This window comes from Melanaphis sacchari, unplaced genomic scaffold (assembly GCF_002803265.2).
Source record: "Melanaphis sacchari strain LSU unplaced genomic scaffold, SCAv2.0 Contig2_pilon_pilon, whole genome shotgun sequence".
NCBI lineage: Eukaryota > Metazoa > Arthropoda > Insecta > Hemiptera > Aphididae > Melanaphis > Melanaphis sacchari.
This window is the reverse complement of record NW_020271173.1, coordinates 6,967,600-6,985,445: the sequence shown is the minus strand read 5'-3', so window position 1 is coordinate 6,985,445 and position 17,846 is coordinate 6,967,600. Positions and strand designations below refer to the sequence as shown.

At 24.6% G+C, this 17,846-nt stretch overlaps 1 protein-coding gene across 1 annotated transcript in view; it reads right to left on the bottom strand.

The window, feature by feature from the left end:
• The window catches only part of LOC112595889 (zwei Ig domain protein zig-8-like), a 249,910-nt gene that overhangs the window by 421 nt on the left and 231,643 nt on the right, over nt 1-17,846 (bottom strand). Inside the window, exon 5 of the mRNA XM_025341278.1 lies at nt 3,833-4,001. Within this exon, the coding sequence (XP_025197063.1) occupies nt 3,833-4,001 (169 nt within the window). The remainder of the gene's footprint in view (nt 1-3,832; nt 4,002-17,846) is intronic.

Below are 17,846 nucleotides of genomic sequence, written 5' to 3'. Positions count from 1 at the left end.
ATATTACAACATTTAAGTCTACTCTAATGCATGGTCGTGACTTGTGGCCCATGAAAATACTACAAGTGTCACAGAGATGGGACTGAATTCCATTGAAAATAAATATATGGAAAAGGATATGTACATAGCTCGGTATTTGATGAGAAGTATAGGAAAGAATATGAATAGCACCTGTCAATTATTTTGTAAAATGTCAGAAATTACAATGGCAAGGAGGAAAATAAATTAGACTAGTTATAAACTGGAAGCTGGACGGAAAAATATCACAGGTCACTCTCAAAATAGGTGAATCAATGTCGTAGGGAAAAATCTATGAAGAGTGCAATGTTGAAAGGATATATTAAACTTATCTTGAACTATCCAGTTCAAGACTGCTATAACTCAAAAAAATCAAAAAATGAGTTAACTACATCATTTTATCCGGTTTTTCATTGTAATTTTAATTCAAGAACGAAATAAAAATAAGTTAAATTATTGATCATTAGAGCGTTCTTATATCGTTTTCGAACAACATGTAATTGCTTTGATCATTGATATTTTAAATCGCTCTCCTGAAAAAAGGTTTTTTTTGAGTTGTTGCAGTCTTGAACTGGATAGTCGAGTCGTTATATTATTTACCTAATGGTTTTTATTTTAAGTCATAAATATGCCAACAAGTGTTTAACAATTTGTTTATTTTATATCGTTAAAATAATTCAATATACTGTTTTAATGTGAAAATCAAACATATTTAAACATAGCATATTTAATTAATTTAATTTGAATTTATACTGATATAATTTTGTTTTATTTATATGCATCTAGAATGCATGATTTTTTAAAAAAAATTTCCCTAAAATAGACTTAAGAAATTTAATTGGTATAGCTCATTTGAAATGTTAAGTTGTTTTATGTGTACATTTAGTTAAAAATAATTTATTTGAATACTTACTCATATGTAGGCATTTGTAATATCATAATTTAGAAATTTAAATTTGATAGGTCATACGCGTATGCACAGTATACAATATGTATGTATATTTTTTTAGTAAAAAAAAATATGATATAGAAAAATATTTCAATGTTTTTAATACACATAATAATATACTTTTATTTAAGCCAAAGGGGAAGATTTTGAAGTATTGTAATAAGAAAGCTCGGATATATTAGAGTTTCAGTGATTTGAGTCATTTTTATCAAGATTACTATGATAACAGGATGCAAGTGTTGGCATTGTTGCTTTGTTGAGGTCATGGATATAAAGTGATATTGCTGATATTTTATAGGAGAAATCGAAAAGATATTGATTGAAAGAATTAAATATGTTTAAGTTAAAAGTTTGTGTTGTTACCCAGAATTGTATGCTGTGCGTCATAGTAGGACGTATTAATTGCTTATATTATATTAGCAATTTGCTTTTTAACAAGATTTTTTTTCGAACATTTGTCTTAATTTGTGAATTTTGAGATTAAGGATTTCTTATTTGTTTTTATGCGTGTTGCCAAGGTAATTCTAAAGTCTAGGTAGAAATCTATGTACTCAGCAGAAGTATCCATGGGATTATTTTTTCATTAAGAAAGACGACGGGAGGTGTATTCTTAGGAATGAGTGTAAAAGTGATATAATATGTGGATTTACTTTCATTTATTTCATTTTTCATAAGTTAAATCATTTTTATAGTTTTGTTAAGTGGTTTTGGAGATTTTTTTGTTGTAGAGCTTATATTATTAGAGTTCGATGAGGTTATTGCTGTGTTGTTGAAAAATTAGATTGGTGAAACTGAATTGTTGTTGGTTTGTTGTAAACTTAGACTTATACATTTATTATATAGCATTTTGTTATTTGTTTTTTTTAAGGGCGTAATCATTCAATGACGAAAAAAAAAATGAGAATAATTTTTTGTTCATTGATTTTTCTTAAGATATTATTTTTTAGAGTTTTGAAAGGACTGGGTGAAGGCTTAAAGACGTAAAAAGAGAAGGGAATCAGGAGACTTATTTGGTTTTTGAATAAGTACGATAAAGTGTTTCCAAGTGGTAGAATATAGGATAAACAAAGTGCATTATTATAGATATATATGAAAAGTATTATTAGTGTTTACATTTTAGAAGCATTATCCAAGTATATATTTTATTATTCACATATAAAATTGACAGTAAATTAAAAAAAAATACTTAAAATGTTTTTAATTTAATTTTATTTAATATAAAAAAAAAGTGATGAGCGAAAATAAAAAAAAATATTAATACAATTAATTTTCAATATATTTAATACAAACCAGTGCTAATTATAAAAGTGTATTACTTTTAAAAGAATATATTTTAGTTAATCCCTAATAATTATAATAAAGTATATTTTATATAGTTTAAATATATATGTATATAGTATTAAATAATCATAAATATTGTATGATACTTAAACTATAATATTTCAATAAGGTATTCACAGTTTTGTTAAGTGTGTACAATAAAATATATTTAGATATTTATGAGAGAAATATATTAAAAACTTACAACTCTCAGTTAATAACTATGTTTTTTATGTTTTTGCATGTCAAAATAAAATATCTAGTTTCAATTAATTTTTTTATTTTGTTTAAAATGACATATAATTGTAAACATTAATATTAATTGCATAATACCTTAGTTTTAATTTTTAATAAATTTAAAATGTAACTCATAAATTTAGTAGTTATTATAAAATAATTTACTCAGGCGTAGTAACTACAAAATACTTAACTTGTATCGTAAATAATAAAATATCATTTAAAAATAATATTTTTTTCTAGTCACATTTTACAAACACATACATAAAACTAATAATAACCATTCATAATGATTAGAATACTCAATTTTGTTTTTTTTTTAGTATATAATACCAAAAAAATAGAAATTGGATAACCTTCTTATAAAGTCATTTATTTTTATTAAAATTCATTGGACATTGAATTGGAATTTCTACTATAATATAATAATTACTGAATCTATAACTGGGTAAATGGACTTATTCTGAAAACTTCATTATAGGGTATAATTAAAACAATTACTTCGTTATTGAGATATTTAAATCCGTAAATTTTCCGTTTTTTTTTCTGTTAAACATTAGTAGTACTGTGTGTCCATAAGAATATAATAATTAATATTTGTCACGTGATAATTGCTTCTTGTTAAATTTGTTTAAAAAAAACAGTGCGGTACATTGTTCACCTACACATTGATGTACCGAAAATGCCTATACAATGCGCCGGCCAATAGATAAATAATTATACTCGATAGGAAAAAAAAATGTCATTAAATTACGTAATAAGCATGGTTTAATATTATGTTATACATGGATTTAATAAAGTTTATAAATACATATATATATATAACTACAGCTTATTATTTTTTTTTTGGTTTTTATGATTAGACTAGCTATTAATCTTTGTTCATTATGTACATTAGTACTAAAATATTAATTATTGATTGAACATAAACTAGTTTATGAATTTTGAATGTTTTTGCAATGGTTATATTTGAAAGTTGATGCTTTGTGTACATAAGTATTTGATTGTATAAATGTTATATTTATTTTAGTAAGTTATGTATGTAGGTGTTTTAAAGCCCCACAGTTATGTGATTTTAAATTATTTGAAAAATAAAATTTTATTAAAAGTACGTATTATGCACAGTTTGAAAACATAATTCTATAATTTATGGTTTTTATGGCGTTTTAAAACTAATTTATAAGAAATATAATAAGCGAGTACTTTATTATATTCTGATAATAGTTTATAAGTGTGCTATAGTATATAATTATTTATTATGGCTGATTGATAGAATTTATTGAACTGTTGAATGTTTACAATAATTACCGTTAAGAACGTGTACAACGACGGTGTGAGGATTTGCGTTGCTTGGATGACACGTGTATTTTCCCGAATCCGTGCTGGTCGCTCTTTGTACGAGCAAATAACTGGTGGTTACTTCGCCTTTCTCCGTGATTACACTCACCCCGCCTCTAGCCGAGTCGTAATTTATTTCCTGAAATTAAGCCAAGGATTAATGAAAGACAATCACGATAAGCTCACCGCGATAGTGTGCATATTATTATTATGGTATGCAACACATCACAATATATTTTAATATGGATTTATTATTATTTATTATACTGAATATAGAGTGTATTTTAAACGAACTACTTAAACATTGGATATTAAATAAGTTAACGTGAAAGCAATTTCCTCGAGGCACTAACATAATTATAGAAAAGATTTATTTGCATCGAAACTCGTCTAGTATATTTTGTTGTATTTAATTGTTTTTTGTCTAATTTATCTGTCAATAAGACGTTATTAATTAATTAATCCTATACAGGGCATACTCTTTGTATAATAACTACTAGTTTAATTATTCACGTATTATTATACTTTACACACCGTGTTCTCTACTCGTACACATAATAATATTGTTTGATTTTGTTTTGGTGACTGAATTGTGTACACATATAATAATTATAACATGACATTTAGGGTGCAAGTGTAATAAATAATTTACATGATTAGGTATACGTTATAATATACAGATTAATAATGTAACCGATTGCCACAGCGGTATTTTAGATTTAATATTTAAAAGCTCTACTGTGATTTTATACGTATTTTGAATTTTTTACTATTTTTTTTTTTATAAATCTGCATCATTCATCTTTAAAATTTATTTTTTCCATTACAATACTTAGTCTTTCTTTGGATCTATTTTTTTCTAAAATTTTGAATGTTAACTACTGTAATTTTAATGACATTCTTAATTTTTGTCCTGTACAGTTATTATGATTCATAAAACTACTTTATATTTAGATAATACCGTTTTGAAATTCCACTGAATAAATTAACCATTCTTTTGATATAAAATAAAAGTAGGTATTAGCTCAAGTCATAATGTATCTTTGCTCAATTACCATTTAAGTAAACTAATTAAACTTAAAAAATTAGCACACAAAAAATATAAAATTTTTAATTATTTATCAGATTATTCTATATTTTCTAATTTATGTAAGAAATGTAAACAATTAACCAAATAACTTCAATTATATATAATTTATATACTAAAAGTTGAAAATAACATTTATAATAATAATAAATTATTTCGGAAACAATATATTTAATCTCTTAAATTAAATCCAATATTTCAATGTAAACGTTTCTGGATGAGACTTTTGCTTACAATTTAAATGACATCTCTCAAATAGCTTTTTCTCCTTTATTTATTCTAAAAATAATTTGTACAATAATGTTCTAGATTCTTTTAATGTTGATATTTATGATTCAAATATTAACTCAATGTCTTTACTTAAAGATGAATTTTTAAATTTTTTTATTTAAATCGATGATAATTAATCACCTACTTGCCCGGATATATCACCGATTTTTTTTTAAGAAAAATGGTTTTCAGTGCTTATTAAGTCTTTACAATAATTGTTTAATATTTTTTATCAATCGGTGTTTTTCTAGTTTTTGTAAAAATCATATTTTACTCCTATACATAAGTTTGAAAGTAAGAATAATATTAGTAACTATCAGCCAATTTATAAACTTTCTATTATACCATTTATACCTAAATTATTTGAGGCTATTATTTTGAAAAAAAACTGTCCAGCTTATTAATAATTAAATTAAAATAGTCCTACATAACATGGTTTTTAGAATAATACTCGATTATCAAAATTATTTCACTGATGCTTTAGATTAGGGTTGCTAAGTACCATATTATACACTGATTTTTAGAAGGCTTTAGATAAAGTAGAGCATATTTAATAAATAAATTTAAATTAATTGGTATAGATATATATTTTCTTAAATAGCAATACGAGTATCTTACTAATATAACTTAGCCGTCAAAATCTTATTCCATTCATCTCAACATTTTCTAATCTCTTTTGGAGTTCTCTAAGATTCTCATTTAGGTCCTTCACTGTTTATGATTTTTATTAATGATTTACCACGTTTTATTTTAAAAATGTCTAACATTGCATATATTTTATTATTGGCTGATGATGATAAAATTGTCTACAAGATTAAAACTAAAACTGATAAAATAAATTTACAACTGATGTTAAATAAATTTGTGATATGGAATGAAAACAATTATTTATCTCTAAGTATTAATAAATGTAAAGTAATTTTTTTTACCCGTAAAACTGATCCTATTTTAAAACAATATACAATCAATGAATGTGTTTCTTATCTATAGTTAATTTTATTAATGATTTATGAATTTATTTTTAAAACGATATTGGCTTTAATATTAATTATAATATAATCCTCAACAAATCATATTATATTATGTTAGATTTTATAAATAGAAATACAAAATAATTTAGAAATCATCTATGCTTAAAAACACTTTATTCTTCGTAAATTAGATGTAACTTTGAATTTTTCTCACTCGTTTGATCTCAAAATTTGTCTACATTTTATTTTGATAATTTTAATGTTTTAAATACATTTTTAAAAAATGCATTATATTTTTATGTACGTCTACACAATTAAATAATTAATTTCACGCATTGAGGTTTAATCATTATGCTTTTATTTAAACAATAGGTTAATAACAACATTTACATAGAGAAGATCGGATTTTCTGACAACGTCTGACTCCCCTTGGCCTGAGTGCAGATGTGCAGTCGAGCAGGCGCGCTGTGGTTCCAAAACTGTCTACGCAGCGAAATGTCATATAATGACGGGACTGTGCTTGTTCATATGTACACGAGGGTACATATATTTATATAAAAAAAATGTTCATATTAAAATTTAACATTGCTATATGGAATAGTTTTATGACTGATAATATAAATTAAATTTTTCGTTCTCTGGATATTTGGTCAATTTATTACAGGAATTTTTGGGTTTTGACCGTCTTTTGTCTTAATGCGGAATCTGGCAGATATAATGTTTATTTTTGATATTTTCAATTGAATATGTTTTTCGTCGTGAATTATTAGCGATTTTATGTTTCCGAATTTTTCAACCATGTACGCGCAATCTAGATTATATTTGTTATTTTAAACAATAGCACAAATAGTGGAGTATTTTCTTTTCTTACCAGAGTTTTTCGATTAGCCAATAAAATCTCCTACTTACTTGACTTTTTAATTCTACACGTGATAATTTTAAATTTAATAATTTATTGTTTCAAAAAAAAAAAAAAAAAAAATGTTGTTAGTTTAGTTGTCATGCCTATATTTTTCAGTCTTAAACATTTAATTGTTAAAATATTATCGAAATTTTATTTTATTATTTTTATACGTAGATATCTCGGTTGTTGTATTTTGTGTTGTGTTCTTATATTTCGTAAAGATCTATTGCCCGTTTGTCGTACAATAAATAAATAAATAAATATGTATCAATGTGGAGATGAAAAAGTTCACGCAGCTCAATAGTGAAAGATATTTTCTAGACAAACATGACATTTAACAATACGTCGTTGGCGATACTAAAGTATAGAGATAAAATTTCTATAGCGGCAGCGAGCATATATCTATTAATATCGAGCGCGTCCCGAGTACCATCCGCCCCGGGGACACGGACATAGGTCTTGTGTACATAAATGTGACACCGCATTATTACGCACTACATTATATTATACGGCTGAAGTTTAAAAATAACCGTTTCGAAGTGATACACACACGCACAGACACATAATTTATGTATAACAGCTGGAATAACTGTTTCGTTATCGCGCAAACGCGCGTTATCAAAATATAACGCCAAACTGCGCGTATGATCGTTTCGCCGTCGCCGCCAATATAGGCGTTAAATAGGGCGGCGCTGCACCGCGTAACGAACATTATTACTATGCGTCGTACACAATAATAGTACAAGGAGGAGTCGACGGGTCGAAATTGGACGAGATATGGGATTTCGGTGTGTGTGTACGTGATACTACTTGTACGTGTGCGGGGTGAAAGGCGGAGGAAAACACACCGTATAACAGTAATAACAGTAATAATAATAATAATAATAATAGTAATGATAATAATATATACACTGTATTAGGTGTACATTTCATACATATATATATATATATATAGTATATACGTAACACGCGTGCGTATATCCTGTACGTGCGTACACCTAATATCCACTTAATACGTTTACGATTATTTTGACGTACGCCCCGGGCGCCCGCGCCCGCGTGTATGTGTGTGTGTTCAGTAATGGATACTGCACACAGTCGTCGTCATCGTCGCCACCGCCGTCGTCACTCTGTGGCGGAACGAGCAGAGAAGACACGGTCGCGCGATACCAAACGCCGCGTTTGTGTAGTATACGGTCGTTAAGCTCGGTCGGAGGCGGAGGCGGCGGGCCATCACGGGTGATTAGTTTCCGGACGTTGGGGATATAAAACGTACACAACACGCGCACACGAGTGTACACATATATGGCACTGGTATTATGTGATATTGGTTAGAGCGTTGTCGTCTCGAGGCGGTTAGTGGGAGAGGTTTGTATAAAATTGTAAGTGTATACATAAAATAAAAAGCAAAAAGGTCTTGAAAATAAACCCATATTTTGTGACCTGATATATAATACCTGACGCGCGCCCGGACCGGCACCTCCACGATATTGCGTGCGCGCGCACACGCACACACTCGCTCTCATATTATATAGTAGGTACATTATATTATAATACCGTACGCTTTATGGGTACTTATTATATTATTGTATACGGATCTGCAGCACTGTTTTTATACATACCTGTCTCCGTCTGCGCACGGTTTATATACGTCATATATATTTAAGCCTCACAATCGGTACGACCGAGTATAATAACATATTAATATAAATAATAATATCGATACAATACGCGGCGATAGTGTACGCGTGACGGACTAAAGATTGATGACGGTTTGGCAGAACTATGGAACGGTTAGGTGGTAGGGGTCTATGAGATGATCGTGAGTATATATTAATATTATTATATAAATTTAGCGGGTCTCCGCGGGTGACAATGCAAAATCATACATAACTACGTGGCGTTGACGGTGGTGGAGGAGGTGGAGGTAGTGGAGGTGGTGGTGTTAGTGGTACTGGCCGCGGAAGCGGTGGCGGTGGTGGTGGTGATGGTGGTGGTGGTGGTGGTGGTCGTCGTCATCGTCGTAGTCGTGCTCTCTCGTGCTTGGTCTGCGTGACGAAGTATATAGTCCGATGTACCTCCCACCAGTATCTACCCCCTCCCGCGCAGCTGGTGACTGCCGTGATGAGAATAATAAAAGCGCATCGCGTTAGTGGTGACATTAAGGGTAGGAAATGAAATATAAAAAGTAAACAAGTCCGATTATAATCGACTGGAAGGGTGGAGGGAGATAGAAAAAAAAGCATTAATACATTTATAATGACACAGCGTGGCTAAAGTCGCCTTGGTCGCTGTGGAATTTATCAAGAAAACTTGCGGGAATTATATTATATTGCTGCAGCGTGAGTTAAGAAATCGCGTTCGTCGGCGTAAGTATTCGAAAAGGAAATATTTATTCGTTTCGTTCCTTTAATATATTTTGTATATGTTATTTTTAATAACAATTTAGTTTTTAAATCAAAAATATACCACCACTGGTGCGATTTGACTTCATGCGCTTCTAATTAGGTTTTATTGTCTACGTACGTATTATAAAATACACCGAATTCACATTTTATGATTATTATATAAGGGTATAAATATTATTATTGACCCGTTCTTCAATTGTATCACTAATATTTTCATCGCATTCAATTCTCAATAAATTTTCATATGTCTGAATACGTATTTAATATTTATATATTACTTTACAGATATATCATTCAAGCAATCGCGGTATATGTCGTAATTTGTTACTTGCCGCCGATCTACAACAGAGCTAAACAAGATGAATTACATTTTTAAATGTTATTTTTATCATTTATTTATATTACTTTTACGGTCATAAACAAAACACATGTAGCGAACTAGAGATAAAATTAACAAAAAATACCAGTGTATTATGTTTATATATATATATATATACAAAAAAAAAAATATATATATGTATGGTGTAGCTATTACGTATTTCTGTTTCAGCAATATGTCAACGTTTGATTTCTGGAATTCGACTACATAGTATCTATGGTTTTTTACATAAAATTTTTTTTTATTAGAAATTTGTTTCCTCTGTATTATACCCTTTTTAAAATGGTCGTATTTATGATTAAATTATAAAATTAAGTTGATCATTTATTATTAATTAAACATGAAACGAAAAAATAGTGACGTTATAAAAAATAAATGAATCATTTTATTTGATATTTACCTAATCAATAAGTAATACATTTCTGTCGTAACTTATTACGAAAGGTTTTAGTTTACTGATGAACAATTTAGCTATATACATTTTGAAGTTTAGATATCGACATGGTAGTTTTGGTTAATTCATTAACATTTTATAATAATTGATTGTAAACGTTTCACGATTTAAATTATAGATAAAAGTGGTACATGCTGTTATTGGGAAATATTATTTTAAATAATTTATCATGTGTATATCCGTTATAAAAATACAGCTAGTAACAATCAACAACTAGTATTATTGGTTTATGTTTAGAATTTTTAGGATTATAGACATTGCAATATATACATATCATACATAATTTAACAGATTTATAAAAAAAATAGAATATATGTAATATCTATACTTGCTAATCTTTTAATAATGATATATAATAGTTATTGCAAAATGAAAGTGATTTAGATCCAAAGGCCATGTTTCAAAACTTAAAATGCTCGCGGGCCGAATCAAAAGAATGTTTCATTTGAATTTTATGATCATTCAAAATTAATTAACTGTACATAATCTGTATACATAGATATATTGAAATAGAAGTTTTTAAATAAAATTAATAATTCATAGTGAAATTAATTAAATGTAAATTGGAAAAGCTTAATAACTATTTTTTTAAATATATAAAATAAATATTTCTCACATAATTAATGTAAACATTTTGGATGCGAATAAGGTGAAACGGATGCAGTAAAATCAACTTAAAAATTATTGGTAGAAATGTGAAATAGATGACTTTAAGATACATCAGTATGCTGATTATTATTTTAAGGTTCGAAGTGTTAAATATATTTCATGGATTTTTTTACAAAATTAAATTTAAATCTAAAAGTTACAAATGGGTTGAATAAAAAAGATTAGTGAGTCTCATCCAGTTGGTCGTTACAAAACATATGATACATTAACAGGTTGGATAAAATATTTTAATTCAAAAATTAAAATTACATTTTTTAACTAGTGAAAAAAGTTTTAGAGAAATACTATTTTTTTTTTTTTTTAATTTTAAATTGCAATTTAACACATTTTACATAATTCATGTATAAATATAAATTATCTTAAAACAAATAAAATAGAATAATAATTATATAAAATTATTAGATATCCATTTTATAATATTTATTATTTTAGTTTAATATTTTAACAATACGTATATATTTTACTCAAATTATTATTAAATAATGTTTGAAAAAAGGATTATATGTTAGGTACCATATATTATTCATTGTAATATACAAGATGGTCATTTTATATAACAATTATTTATAATGGAGAGTCATATATAATTAGAATTGTTTACGATTTAAATCATTCTTTATAAAATAAAACCAATTTTTATTTTATATGTTTTTTTTTTAATATTTAATATTGTTTTTTGATCATTTTCTTATAGGAAAAAAAAAAAATAAAATAAAATTTAATAGATTAGTTTTTAGCTTATACTTCCAATTAAATTACACCAACATTTTTTGAAATAATAGTTATTTCTTAAAATATTGATAAGTTATTTAGCGTTTAATTAAGCAGAGTTATCTGTAGTCCATAATCTTAATATGAATCAAATTAAAATGGACTGATAAATAATAAAATATCAATGCTTGAAATCAAATGTAATTTAGTTATTATTAACATAATACTTGTAACCTTTTATTTATAATTTTTGCGTATTTGTAAACTTTGATTGAATATTTGTAACATTATATCGTAGTGGTATCAAATTTATTTTTACATATTAATCTGATTTATAATTTTGGAAATGTTATACTATATAATATATATGTAGATACATGAAGTATGAACTGAATATCCATATACGAGTATACAGATACACTCTATCAATGTTCATAAGAAATTAATATTGAGAGATAGAGAAAGAGAGAGAAAAAATAGAGAAACAAAGAGATAAATATTAAACTTATCCAAATAATAATAATAATAAAAAAAATGTTCTATATTTTTCCAAGTAAAGACAATAATAACATTTATATTTGATAAAAAATTAATTTTAAAATTATAATTAAATTAATTATAAAAGTTTTACTTGTCTTGTAAGTAGTTCAATTTATTTAATATTAAAATCCACATCTTGTATTAAAAATAACTCCATTTCAAATATTTTTCCTATCACATTTTATATTAATCATCTATAGACAATTATTTATAATAAAGAATATATTTAAATTCTTGAAACATAATATGTGATTATTAACTTGCACCATTACATTAAAAATTTATGGCATCTATTGGATAGAATCAGTTATTTTTTTTGGCAGTAGGTAGCACTTTATTAAAAATAAATTAGTTATTGTCTTAAATAAATTAATAATTATTTGGTATCTTCGACCTGATTAATCTAATTAAATGATTATTAGATATTACCTATACAATTATCATATTATGTAATAAAATATGAATTGGATCAATATAAAATTATCGATGTAAAAACATCGCGGAAAATTATAACGGTAAAAATATAACTTAAAATAATATAATATAAATAGTATATAAATAATTTATCTCGAGAATAACAATTTCACAAGTTAATTTGTAAAACTATTTAAAAAAAATAATTTTTCATGTATATAATACAAATCTCAAAATGACTGTATTTTAGTTATGTTAGATACGTATATGTATCGTGTTACATAACGATTGGTCTATAAGATATATTTCAGAATATTATAAATAATACAAAATAGATGTTGATGAAACGTACAATTTTATTTATACTATAAATTCCTATGAAAGTTGTTTTTTTTTAAAAACATTTCAAGTGATTTAACATTTATGGTTGTGCTAATACCCGAAAATTTCACACGATTGTGAAACATGATTGGAAGTGTAATGAACTGGAATTAGTGACTATAAATTACTATTTTCCACTGGATCTTTATTTTTACTAGTTGTTGTAGAATCACAAGAATTTACTACTTTTAAAGATATATATATATATATATTATATTAAAAATAATAGATATAATACATTTTCGTTTAAAATTTAATTTATGGTATTCTTTTAGTAACCAACATAAAAATAAATTAAGTACAATTGTTTAAAATTGAAAAAGAGGTTTTTTTTAAAATGTAAATAAATATTTTAGTAGTTAAGAATTATAATTTACTTCAAATTAAAAATTAATTAGATATCTTTTATTTAATGAATAAAAAATATATTTTTTGGATAATATTTCTATAATAGATAAGTTTTTTTATAAAACTTTACAAATAATCTTCGAAATACATTTTTTTTCATTAATTTATATATATTTTGCTAAACTAATTTTTTTTCTTGCATGCCATAATAGTTATCTTACTTATATAGATTGTTGTTAAATAATGATTAAATTGCGTTTTAGTTTTGAAATTATGTTTTTTTTTATGTTATTTGAATTCAAAATATTAATTATACACATGAAATATTATATAGATTAATGTTTATGGAAAAGTACTGAAGCCCATTTATTTATATATTTGATTGATTTATTATTTATACTAGTAGAAATATAATATTTTATGAATAAAAAAAAGCTTATAAGAATAATTCATATATAGAATTTTGTATTCAATATCATAATTTGTGTCTAGTTGTATTTTTGATTAAAATGTGGACTTTATTACATTAAATTACATTAGTTATAGACTATAAATTAATAATAATAAAAAAAAATAATATATTTTTATTTATGATTTTAATTTGAAGAAAATTGAATTATTGAGCTTGAAAAAAAAAAGATTACTATGTTTTGAAAATAAAATTTTTTCTTTTCATAATTGAATCATAACCAAATAAATTAAATTTATTAAACTATTCAAATAAAATAAAATAAAATGTAATTTATAAAAAGTTTATAAAATTTAAATATCATTCGAAGGGCTTAGTCAATCATTATGATACAACAATTTATTTATAATATGTTTATAAATTAACATTATATTAAACTTTCACGTTATATTGTGTGTTAAAACGAAATTCATGTTATAAATCAATAAATAAATTAGCTATATATTACATTAATTAAAACTAATATGTGGATTGTAAAAACCATTATCATATACTATAAATAAATTGTAAATTGTAATTGTATTAAGTGTAATAAATAGCTAAAACTAATTTGTTCTTACAATAATATAGTTGAAGTAAACTCAATTATATATAATAAAAACTTTACCTATATTAAGTATAAGACTTGAATTTATGAATAAGATAATCCGTTGGATATTTACTTATAAGACATCAATAAATTTGTTAAGATTTTTTACTAATTTTTAGATTTTTTTTATTGTATTTTGTTGAAATTAAATATGTGAATACAGCAATACTTTTATAATTGAAATATTTAAGTAGACAATAGAAAATATGCATCTACAAAATATGGAAAATTGTATTTCATTAGGTTAATTTTGATTGACCTACATTTTAAAGTTTTGGAATGGTATTTGCACGTGTTATGTTAAAGTTTAAAATAATTTTTATAATAGTACCTAACTCTAATTTTATAATCAGTAAGAAATCTTTAGAGCCATGTTATTTTGATTGAAAAATCATAAAAAACCATATTGAGGTTGATAAAAATCTTAAACTTAATTATTACTAGTTACTAGGTCCGTTGAAAATTCAAGACAAAAGAAAAACTAAAAATTATCAATCAAGTAAATAATATAGTAGGTATATCTTTATTACTTTAATAGAAAATAATATTCTAATATTCTTAAAAACATCTCAAGGAAATATTTTATGACCTTATATTGTTTTTTCCTCTCCTTTATTCTAATTCACATATGATTGGCTACCCATATATCATTAACATAAACAATGCAATGTTTATTATTCTACTTTTTTGGTTCTTACATAATAAAATATATTACTTTTTAGTTGTTGATAAAATTTGAATAAATGTGATATTATATTATGGAGTTCATCGTTTTCAAAATCTAAATCCATAAAATTCATATTATTATTGCTATTTACGTGACATTAAAATTTCGATTACATGTTAAAATAAATGTGAAATACATAAATGAATATAATAATAATAATGATATATATTTATTTAAACGAAAAAAAACCTTGAAAAAATTTAAACTATATGACATTATTACTATACTCAAATATTTGATAATAAATAAATAAATAAATTAATAATAAAATTATTTATTTTTTTATAAAATTAATGTATAGGCAACTTTATAATTTTTATAATTTATAAAATATCAATTAATTTTAAAAACCAATTTTTTTTCGATTACTTTAGTTTTTTTACAAAAATAATTAAAGAAGCGTTAATTTGTTATAAAAATGTTTATTGACACTATTGTTTTGTTTTTGCATAAACGTCTAACCAAATAATATTAACATTTAAGTACCTATCTATAATATTGATTATTGTGTTTATTATTTTGGTGTATGTCTTTGATAATAATTATAACTTCAATTCTTATTATAGAAACTTTTCTTCAATTCTTCTTATCAATGGAATCCATACTTCATTATAAGTACACTTTTTTATATTTTCGAATTAATATAAAAACTAATTTCTTTGTTTGTCCCTCATATTATACACATGAGTTTAATCACTTACAATATGGTTTCAACTTTAAGTTTTAGTTCTTGGTATCTTCGAAATTTTTATACTTAAACGTATTTAAGATTCTCAAATCTATTTTCTTGAGAATTGTGTAACTCTTTTCCTTTACAGTAACACTCTTATCTTTAAAATGTACTAAAGTTTTTTCTATCTACACATCTTATCTGTCATTCTACTTCGGCTAATCCCGTTTTAAAGCGAAATCGTCTTTACCTACTCTTTAATATCTTATATATATGTTTGAGTTTTATTTTTATCTATTGATATCTTGTTTGTGTTACAGCTTTACAGTTCACTTTTCATGCTTCATTCATTATATTTATCGACATTTTTTTTAAAATTACTTTGTATTTTTATAACTATTAAAACTTAATTTAATTATATATTAAAAGTATTCATATTTTTCACCACTTCATTGATTATAAGTTGTATTATATTTATTAGTATTGATTATAAATTTAAAAGTTCATTTAATTTCATTTAAAATTTTACTTTTATTTTGTTTTTAATTTTCATACGATAAATATATTTATATATTAATTTATTTCGTATTCAAGTATTTTATCATTAGCCTAATCTTGACTTAAATTTAATTTTTTTATTAATTGTATTTATCTTCTGTATAACTATTTCCCCTTATCGACTTTTAATTTTCTTTAAACCTAAGTAGACTTTTTAAATTTATCTTCATATATATATTTTTTTTTTATTAAATATCTTGATGTCTAGATACTTATTAACAATTTTAAATTTCAACAAATGTCAATAATAATAATATGTATTTTTATTAGTAAACTATAATATAAGCATGTTATATGAGTGCATATTTGATATTTTTCAATTGTATATTTTTTTTTTTATCTTAATAATGAAAAAAAATATGTGTATGATAAAATTAAAATAATCCGATATTAAAAGCTTAAAACTAATATTCATGTACATAATTCTATCATAATTTATAGATTATGTTCTAGGTTTTACATTTGTTTAATTTATTTTATCATTACTTTACGTTTTTAAATATGTAGTCAATTGGAATTTTATTATTATAAAAAGTTTATAAAGCTATTATTTTATCTTAAATTATAATATGACTATAGAGATAGCTTTAAAATTTAAATTCTATGGAATATAAAAGTTCAAAAGTCCAAGCGATAGCTGATGTCATTTAGTAGGTATCGATAAATATTTCTAACACGAAAATGGTAGGTAAAATGTACACTTTATTTCTTTCAATTGGCCCAATCTACATTTGCTCTTTATAAGCAACATTTGCAGGTTATCCGTTAAGGTATTTTATATAGGTAGATAGAAATTTGGTTAAATTTGATTCAAAATAAATTATACTGCATATAACATACATATAGACTTTTAAATAAGCATTGACAATAGTTAACAGAATATGACACAGCATAAAAATGTTGTAGGTATTTTATTACTTCTTAAAAAGATAATAGGTAAAAACGATAATGACATGGAATAATGTTATTGTTGGGTAAACATTTTTATTTTATGGTATAGTTTTGAATTTAAAACACGACATAAATTAATATATGCATATTATAAGAATAATGTGTTAGCAAGACTATTACTATGAAAATTAGTTGAATAATAATTATAATACTGTATAATTAATACATTGAAAAAATAAGTACCATATTCTTTTAAATAATTATTTAAATATATTTTCGAATCACATTTATCTATTAGCATATTCATATAATATTATTATTCGTCAAAAATTTATGTTTATGTCTTACGCATGGTGAAGACATGTACTATAAACTTTTCACAGCCACTTTTATATGGGCTGGTTAAAGCAATATATTGTTAGCAGGCATATGTAAGTTTTAATATATAATATGGTAAAATCCCCCGTGAGCCAGTTACGCAATAACCACAAATGGTCTATTTTACGTGTTAAAATAAAACAAAAACTTACAATAAACTGCAAAG